This window comes from Micropterus dolomieu, unplaced genomic scaffold, assembly GCF_021292245.1.
Source record: "Micropterus dolomieu isolate WLL.071019.BEF.003 ecotype Adirondacks unplaced genomic scaffold, ASM2129224v1 contig_13728, whole genome shotgun sequence".
NCBI classification, from domain to species: domain Eukaryota; kingdom Metazoa; phylum Chordata; class Actinopteri; order Centrarchiformes; family Centrarchidae; genus Micropterus; species Micropterus dolomieu.
Window position 1 is genome coordinate 1 of NW_025742714.1, and position 9,684 is coordinate 9,684.

The window sequence follows — 9,684 nt, forward strand, 5'->3', positions numbered from 1 at the left end:
TTAAATCAAAACAACAAAAGCCTCATAGCATTTACTACTCTTTTAGCTCGACGGCAGATACTGCTTAAATGGAAAGACAAGTACCCTCCAACTTTTAATATGTGGCTCATTGATCTCTTATACAATCTGACCATGGAAAAAATAAGGTATGCTACAGCAGGCTGTGCCTATAAATTTTTTGATATCTGGCAACCGGTTCTGGACCAAATTAGGAAGGTGGATCCCTCTCTACTCTCAATCTCAGAGGAGTAATATACTGTACATACTTGTGCTTTCCTCTCTAAAACATGTTAATGATTGTTTTTGTTTTTTTTTGTTTCTTTGCTTTTCAAATTAATATGTGTATTGGTGCAACAGGTGGGGATTGTTCTTGGGTGGGTGGGTTAACATAAAAAGAAAATGTATTGTAAAAGTGTATCTTGTGTTTGATAAGATGTTCAATAAAAACACTTTGAGGAAAAAAAAAAAGTTGATTTATTTCAGTAATTCCATTCAGAAAGTGAAACTTGTATAATGTATACATTCATTCCACACAGACTGATATATTTAAAGTGTTCATTCCTTTTAATTTTGATGATTTTCTGTAGGCTACACAATCATGGGGAAGACTGCTGACTTGACAGCTGTCCAAAAGACGACCACTGACACCTTGCACAAGGAGGGCAAGACACAAAAGGTCATTGCTAAAGAGGCTGGCTGGGAAGGAAAAAATGTGGTAGAAAAAAGTACAAGCAATAGGGATAACCGCACCCTGGAGAGGATTGTGAAACAAAACCCATTCAAAAATGTGGGGGAGATTCACAAAGAGCGGACTGCAGCTGGAGTCAGTGCTTCAAGAACCACCACGCATAGACATATGCAAGACATGGGTTTCCGCTGTCGCATTCCTTGTGTCAAGCCACTCTTGAACAAGACACAGCGTCAGAAGCGTCTCGCCTGGGCTAAAGACAAAAAGGACTGGACTGCTGCTGAGTGGTCCAAAGTTATGTTCTCTGATGAAAGTAAATTTTGCAGAATCCACGTTGCTTGAAGTCCAGTGTAAAGTTTCCACAGTCAGTGATGGTTTGGGGTGCCATGTCGTCTGCTGGTGTTGGTCCACTGTGTTTTCTGAGGTCCAAGGTCAACGCAGCCGTCTACCAGGAAGTTTTAGAGCACTTCATGCTTCCTGCTGCTGACCAACTTTATGGAGATGCAGATTTCATTTTCCAACAGGAAAACACACAGTACCAAAGCTACCAGTACCTGGTTTAAGGACCATGGTATCCCTGTTCTTAATTGGCCAGCAAACTCGACCTGACCTTAACCCTATAGAAAATCTATGGGGTATTGTGAAGAGGAAGATGCGATACGCCAGACCCAACAATGCAGAAGAGCTGAAGGCCACTATCAGAGCAACCTAGGCTCTCATAACACCTGAGCAGTGCCACAGACTGATCGACTCCATGCCACGCCACATTGCTGCAGTAATTCAGGCAAAAGGAGCCCCAACTAAGTATTGAGTGCTGTACATGCTCATACTTTTTATGTTCATACTTTTCAGTTGGCTAACATTTCTAAATTCTTTTTTTGTATTGGTCTTAAGTAATATTCTAATTTAGTTACTGATATTCTAATTTAGATACTAATTGAGTTGCTGAATTTGGGATTTTCATTAGTTGTCAGTTTTAATCATCACAATTAAATGAAATAAACATTTGAAATATATCAGTCTGTGTGTAATGAATGAATATAATATCCAAGTTTCACTTTTTGAATGGAATTACTGAAATAAATCAACTTTTTGATGATATTCTAATTATATGACAAGCACCTGTAGAGATTAAAAGGAAAGTGTACACAATAGGAAATTCAGCAAGATGTGCGTGGTTGTGGGTATGTGAGAATCTGTGTCCTATGTTGTTTGTTGGGTTAGTGTTGTTGAATGTTGCCTTGTGCTGAGGTTGTGGATGTTTGAATGTAAAATGCAATAAAGACTTGGTTTGTATGCTAGATATTTATGCTAGTCATTTGGGCCTGAATGAGTGGAACTTTCCAAGAAAAACATCTCTCCTTCAGCTTGGATCTTTGGATGGTCCATTTTTCATTATATGCCTTTGGATTGCCACAGAACTCTGGAAGTCTGGACTGTTTGTCCAATCTCCAAACTGTCAATCCTGGCTAAGATCCTTGAATCCCAGGTGAATTTACAGTGAAAAACAGTTCTTACTTGATAATAATATTTTAAACAATTTTCAATTTCATTTTTTTAGAACTGGCCACAGTACCATTACTGCTGCTATGGTGGTAATAAATGATCTTATTGGTGCCTTAGAAAGAAAACAGCACTGCGCTGCCTTATTTGTAGATCTATCCAAGGCGTTTGATTCTGTGGATCAGGAATTGTTGCTGAACAAACTTAGGGATGCTGGTTTCTGTCCTAATGCTGTTAAATGGTTTAGAAACTATTTTGTACATCAGACTCAGCGTGTCCATGCAGAAGGCCAAAAATCTGACTTTCTTGAGATATCTAAAGGGGTCCCCCAGGGGTCTGTTTTGGGACCTATTCTGTTCTCTATTTTTATAAATGATTTAGGTAAGGATGTTCAAGCAAAAATACACTTCTATGCTGATGACACTGTCATTTATACTCATGCTCCTTCCATAGCACAGGCTGTACAAGAGCTTCAGACTGCATTTCAGTCATTACAAACTGCTCTGCTCAATTTAAAATTGGTTTTAAATCCAATTAAAAAAAAAAAAAGCTTGCCTACAGTTGCTTGATGATCTTAGCATTGTTATGTCTGATGGTAAATCCATTGAAAGGGTACCCACGTACAAGTACTTGGGTATATGGATAGACAACAAACTTTTATTTAATGTACATATTGCTAATCTAATTAGGAAGCTCAAAGTGAAGATTGGCTTTTATTTTAGAAATAAATCTAGCTTTACTGTCAATGCCAAAAAAAACTTGTAGAAACATCTTACGGAGCCTTGATTCAGTGCGCCATGCATCTCTACACTTTCTTACAAATACAAAGTCCCTCACTCACCATTGCATTCTTTATGATCTGGTAGGTTAGACATCGCTGACCACCCGCAGAAAACAGCACTGGTATATTTTTATATATAAATCCATGGTAATGGTATAAACTTCCAGCTTACCTCTGTACCCTTCTCTGTCTCAATTCTGCTAGTTATCAGCTACGCTCCTCCAAGTGGTTGCTTTTTAATGTACCCAGGGTTTTGACAGATCTGGGGAAAACTGCATTTTCATACTATGCACCCTGGGCATGGAATCAATTGATACATTTAAGAGCATCATAAAGAATGTGGTGAAGGAGACATGTGATTGTTTTTCTTCAGAGGCCATTGTGTTTGAATAGATGTGTTTTTTGTGTTTTTTGTTTTTGTGAATTTTGTAATGATTGTACGAAGCATTTTAATATGTTGTGTTTATGTATGGCTGCTGCCTTGGCCAGGTCTCTCTTGTAAAAGAGATTTTTGATCTCAACATCAATATTTTGTGTGGCCACCACTATTTTTCATCTCTGCCTTAATCCCCTTGGGCATGGAGTTCACCAGAGCTTCACAAGTTACCACTGGAGTCCTCTTCCACTCCTCCATGACGACATCATGGAGCTGGTGGATGTTAGAGACCTTGCGCTCCTCCACCTTCCATTTAGGGACACCCCACAGATGCTCAGTAGTGTTTAGGTCTGGAGACATGCTTGGCCAGTCCATCACCTTTAACCTTCTGTAGCAAGGCAGTAGTGGTCCTGGAGATGTGTTTGGGGTTGTTATCATGTTGGAATACTGCCCTGCGGCCCAGTCTCCATCCACACTACTTCGTTTTAGTTTTCAAACAGAGAATTAACACGACTACGATCTTCGTCCACACCAGTGTTTCCGCTGCATTTTGGAGTTGATCTCCGTCTACATTAAAACCACTGAAAATGCACAGCTAGGACCCATTCATGGCGAAAGAATAAATAGATACAGACTAAGTTGCAGTTGTGAGTTTTCTCCTCTGACATTTCTGCTTTTTGGCATCAAAATGCATTCTGGACAGACAAGAATACAGATTGATTGTATAGTGTAAATAGTGTGTTAATACATCTACAATACTGCTTAAGGGCCATGCCAGTCATTTATAAACATAAAGATTATTAACAAGTACTTTGTGTTACTGTATTTTACAATACAACAAATACATATCCAGTGATTAATCCTTGTCCATTCCTTCTACCACATTAGTTAAAGGTGTTGGTAAATGATGACATCACATGGAGGAGGTGTGAAGACAGAGCTCATAAACAATATGTGAGGACAGGCAAACCCTGCAGACCAGCGCTGCCCACATGGAAACAAGACTCCACTCTGTTATCTGTCTGCACAGGGAAAAACTAAGCTGCAGACTTTGGGTTTATGTTAACTCAGTAGCCATGTTGACAATGTTAAGAATAAAAACTGAACAAATTATTTCTCCCATGTGCTCCAGTTTTAATCAATAGGATAACATTTCTGATGTTTTTCTATAGTTTATTTAATATGTCGTACTCGAAGACAAACATCACTGTTGGACTGCAGGATCAGGGGTTACTGGAAACAGTGTTGTTTGCCATTCTGACTACAGTGCCGTTTCTCTTCATTAATGTGACCTTGTTATTCACCTTGAGGAGTAAACCAGTGTTTTGTGAGACCTCTCGTTACATTCTGCTGTTTAACCTCCTCCTTGCAGACACAATGCAGATGGCACTGAGCCAGTTAATGTACATAATCGCTGCTTGTAGAATAACACTGTCGTATCCTGTGTGTGGTGCTCTAACAATGCTCGCCAATGTCATAACAAATATCTCTCCTCTCACACTGGTGGTGATGTGTCTGGAGAGATTTGTAGCTGTGTGTTACCCACTGAGGCACGCTGCCATCATCACCGTCAGAAACACAGGGGTGGCTGTTTGTGTTGTTTGGGCCTTCAGTTCACTAAATGTTCTGATTCAAGTTCTTTTAATGTTAAAATTTCCATTTGCAGAGCTGGAGAGTCTGCAGATGAAAGATTTTTGTGGCAATGACAACATGATGCTTGATCCAATAGCTGCTGATTATGAAAAAGCCTACACTTGTTTTGTCTTTGTAATAGCTGGCTTGGCAGTCATTTCCTCCTATATTGGTGTGATGATAGCAGCCAGGTCGGCCTCATCAGACAAAGTTTCGGCCCGTAAGGCTCGTAACACACTGCTGCTGCATCTGGTGAAGCTGGGCCTCAGTCTCTCCTCAACTGTGTACAATCCCTTGCTTTTTTCTATCTCCGAAAGACTAGACAGGATCATGTTTGTGCGCATTCAGGTTGTTATTTATGTTTGTATTATCATGCTTCCCAGATGTCTGAGTGCTCTCATCTATGGTCTCAGAGACCAGACCATCAGACCCGTCCTCATGTACAATCTCGTCCAAACCAAAGCTAAAATCAGCAAACTTATCACTTAAAAGATGGAATTTCTTAACAAATCTTCATTAATTCAACTTAATAGACATTTAAAAATGTTCATTTTAAAAAGTCAAGTGAGATTTGCTGATGCTCTTCATATGTGTTGTGTATAAATATTTACTTATAGTGCTATATCACCTCTTCCTGATTGTGTATGGTTCAACACATAGTTGTGTATTTCTTGAAATGAGAGCATCTATATGGCCATCCTCTTGGTTTTCGTCATATTCAGGAGTAGGTGGTTCACTCTACACCCCACAGCAAAGCTGGCAACAAAGCGATGATTTATGACCACAGAATTATTCCACGTTGTACTAGCAATGGTTTACCTTTGTCAATAAACTTGATCAGCTCATCCAGACTTAAAGAAGTTGCGTGTTTAATGGTATTTATTCGTAGTGCCATGCCCAGCGGATCAAAAGCCTATTTTAGAATCCAGAACCAAAACTAATTTCTTAATATGAATACATCCAATGAGTTTATAGTTTTATACCTGGGCTGACACGATGTCCACATGATGTCCCCTTTTATGCTCTCAGTGTGAATGCACTACACATTTACAGTATGTGGATGTTTTGCTGAATATTGCAATGCATAAAAGTAAACAAGCCAAAACTGTTACAACATAAATTAAATGTTAAAGATGGCAGTAATGGACATGTTACACTAAGACAAATAAATATCAGGATTAAATATCAAATACTTTCACATCACAGCAATAGACACAACGACAAACAAAAAGAAAAAATAGCTATTTTAAGTCTATCCATCCGTGAGCAGATTGTCAGAATTAGAATAAGAATAATCAGAATCAGAACTCTTTATTGATCCCTGAGGGGAAATTCTTGTGTCATGGTTGGACAAGGCATAAAGGAATAGAAATAATAATTGAAAGTTGGGAAGAAATATATTCATATAAAAAACACATTATTAACAGAATTGCAATGATGAACAGGAGTAGTGAATAAATAGTACTAGTAATAATGAGTACTGGTATGATGTGTGATGTTCTGTAAAAGGAACTATATATATACACTGGATGAAGTTAGTGTGGTGGCCATGGTGACGAGTTTAAAGTCACCCGAGATTATGAGGGCACTCTGTGTTGAGTCTGGAGTTGAGAATTGCGGTGTAAATGACGTTAAATGCTGACATCAGGTTGGCAGAGGGCCGGATGTAAACTGCTACATTGATGGCATGTTAGAATATGGCCCACAGAATAAGTCCCACAGCAAGCTGAGTCTGCAATTTGAGAGCAAATGTGATGTAGGAGTGTAGTATTGGTGTGAGAAGATCTCGTGCCACTTGCAAGATCAGAATCAAAATCCTCCTTGGGAGTCTGAGAGTCTGTCCGGGGTGGGAGGAGTTTTAGTGTTCTTGCAAACAGGTTCATGTCGGATAAAGCAGTGTTGTATGGGGTACCCCATGGGTCCGTCCTGAGACCTTTCTTATTTCTCCTGTACATTCTCCCTCTTGGACAAATTATCAGACAGTTCAGCGAAATATTTTACCACTTTTATGCGGATGATATTCAGTTGTATTGCTCATTTAAGGCCACAGATCTCCATAAATTATCCACACTAGCAAACTGTTGGAGCAACATCAAGCACTGAATGAGAACGCTTTGCAACTGAACACAGATAAGACAGAGACATTAATTATTGCACCTGATAGCATTACCCCTTTGATCAAGCAATATTTGGGTGACCTGGGCTTGTCTGTGAAAACGAGTCATAGGAACCTAGGTGTTGTCTTTGACTCAGCAATGTTACTAGTGCAACCAACTAAAAAACTGCTTCTTCCAACTGAGGAACATATCCAAACTAAGATCAATGGTGTCAAAGATAGAATTAGAGATGATCATGCATGCCTTCGTATCCTCCTGTTTAGATTATTGTAATAGTCTTTTTACATGCATGAGTAATAAAGAACTCACTCGCCTCCAAGCTGTCCAGAACTCAGCTGCTAGACTCTTAACACATACAAGCAGAAGAGCGCACATTACTCCAGTCCTATCATCCCTTCACTGGCTGCCAGTTCATTTTAGAATTCATTTTAAAATCTTGGTCCTTACATTTAGAGTGTTACATGCTCAAACTCCCTCTTACATTTCCGACCTGTTACAGCAACTTACTCCTCGCCGTAACCTAAGGTCATTAGGTCAGAGGCTGTTGGTAGTTCCCCTAACCCACTTTAAGACCAGAGGAGACCGGTCTTTCCAAGCAGCTGCACCCAGTTTGTGGAATGCACTCCCCACTTTGTTACGCACCTTAAACTATGTTGTTTCTTTTAAAAAGCAGCCAAAGACTCTGTTATTCAAACAGGTGTTTGCTAAACATTAAGCTTGGTTTTAAAGTTGTCTGCCATATGTTAATATGTTTCTGGTGTTTAGCTAGAACTGTATTTTGTTGTTTTATTGGGAAGCACATTGTGATATTTTTCTGTGAAAAGTGCTATATAAATAAATTTTACTTACTTACTTACTTACTCTTGACCGTCAAACTTATTGACTATAGTGGAAAGTTAATAGAGTATATTTTGAGAAAGTTTAAAAAGCTGGTGAAGGTGGGGACCAGGCTGAAACTGGCCCAGCCTGGCCGTACATCTGATCCAACAGGATCCCCCAGTCAGAGCTGGTTAATGTTACTCGGGAAAGGGAGGTTTTGGGTCCGCTGCTTCCCCTGAAACATGACCCCGGATAAGCAGTTGAAGGTGGATGGATGGACATGCTGTTGTCTATCTTGGCCAGGTCTGTCTCGGAAAATAGATTTTTAATTTTAATGAGCCTTTCCTGGTTAAACAAAGATGTAATCTGAAACAATAATATATATCAAGACGTGTACTAATGCAAGTGTGTAAGTCTGTTTGCAGAAATGTACTGACAGGAAGTCTACAGCGGATGGTGTGACTGAAGGAAATGACACACGGAGCGGACAACAACAAAATAACAGGAACCGAGTCCTGGCCCTGAGAGGCGACTGAGCTTAATGTACATAGTTCCTGGAACAGTACTGTACAATAATATATGTGACGTTGATCACGTTTCTGCACCCCCTTTCCCTTTAGAGCAGCAACATGCATGTAACTGGGGAACGCCCTGAATATAATAAAAAGAGAGGAAACAGAAGAGATACCTCAGAGCGGTTGGAGTATGTAACAAGTACATCTCTGTCCGTTCTCCTCGAGAGTAAAAAGGCACTAACTCTCTTGTCTTTCTTCCTTGTCTGATATATTGTAGGTGTCTGAACATGACAAATTTATATCCTCCAAAGAGGCCTGGAAGGTGTACAGCTTTAATTGCTACATAGTTTGAATTCTTACTTCATTACTGTACTTTGTTTCTTTATGTTAAAATACAATGAGTTACATGTCCAGTGCTTAATGGAATATAACAAATTATTTGAAAAGTTTCAGTCTGGTTTTAGGAAGTACCACAGCACTGAGACTGCCCTGCTTAAAGTCACCAATGACCTTTTAATGTCTGCTGATGAAGACATGTGCTCAGTCCTGGTACTCCTGGACCTTAGCGCTGCTTTTGACACCATTGATCACAACATCATGTTAGACAGACTGAGGCACTGGGTGGGGATCTCTGGTACTGCCCTAGAATGGTTTTCATCCTACCTGTCAAACAGGAAGTTTTGCGTGTCTGTAAACAACTATGTCTCTTCATTCTGTCCAGTTAAATATGGTGTGCTTCAGGGGTCGGTCTTAGGACCCATTTTGTTTTCCTTGTATCTGCTTCCCCTTGGGCATATTATCCATAAACATAGTATTTCTTTTCATATTTATGCTGATGACACACAAATATACTTGCCGGTCAGATCCACAGACCCTGGAATGCTGAGTTCACTTAACAACTGCCTTTGTGAAGTTAAAAAATGGATGTCAAATAATTTCCTCCAACTGAACTCAGACAAAACAGAAATCCTGGTCATCATGTCCCAGCAGATGGCAAGTCAAATACTGTCAAGAGGTCTCAACTATGACTATGCTGGGAGGGTCTGTGTGTGGTTGTCTGTGTTTTGTTACTTTCTGAGTGTGTGAGGCTGGCTGGTGTGTTTTGGTTTTTCTGTTGCTCGGCCTCTCTCTCTCTCTACCTTTGCAGTTTGACAGGAGGCGTGACTGGTGGGGAAGCATGGCGCTGGCTCACTCACCTGTCTGGCAGACTGATTAGCACACCTGATCCATATCATGTCGTTCTGTGCTGCTTC

The 9,684-nt window shown here is 39.9% G+C and overlaps 1 protein-coding gene across 1 annotated transcript; it reads left to right on the forward strand.

Annotated features, from left to right (window-relative positions):
- Window positions 1–4,527: 4,527 nt before the first annotated feature.
- LOC123966572 (odorant receptor 131-2-like) lies at window positions 4,528–5,469 on the forward strand. The gene has a single exon (XM_046042707.1). It carries the CDS (start codon window positions 4,531–4,533, stop codon window positions 5,467–5,469), a length of 939 nt encoding a protein of 312 aa, XP_045898663.1. The 5' UTR covers window positions 4,528–4,530.
- Window positions 5,470–9,684: the final 4,215 nt, after the last annotated feature.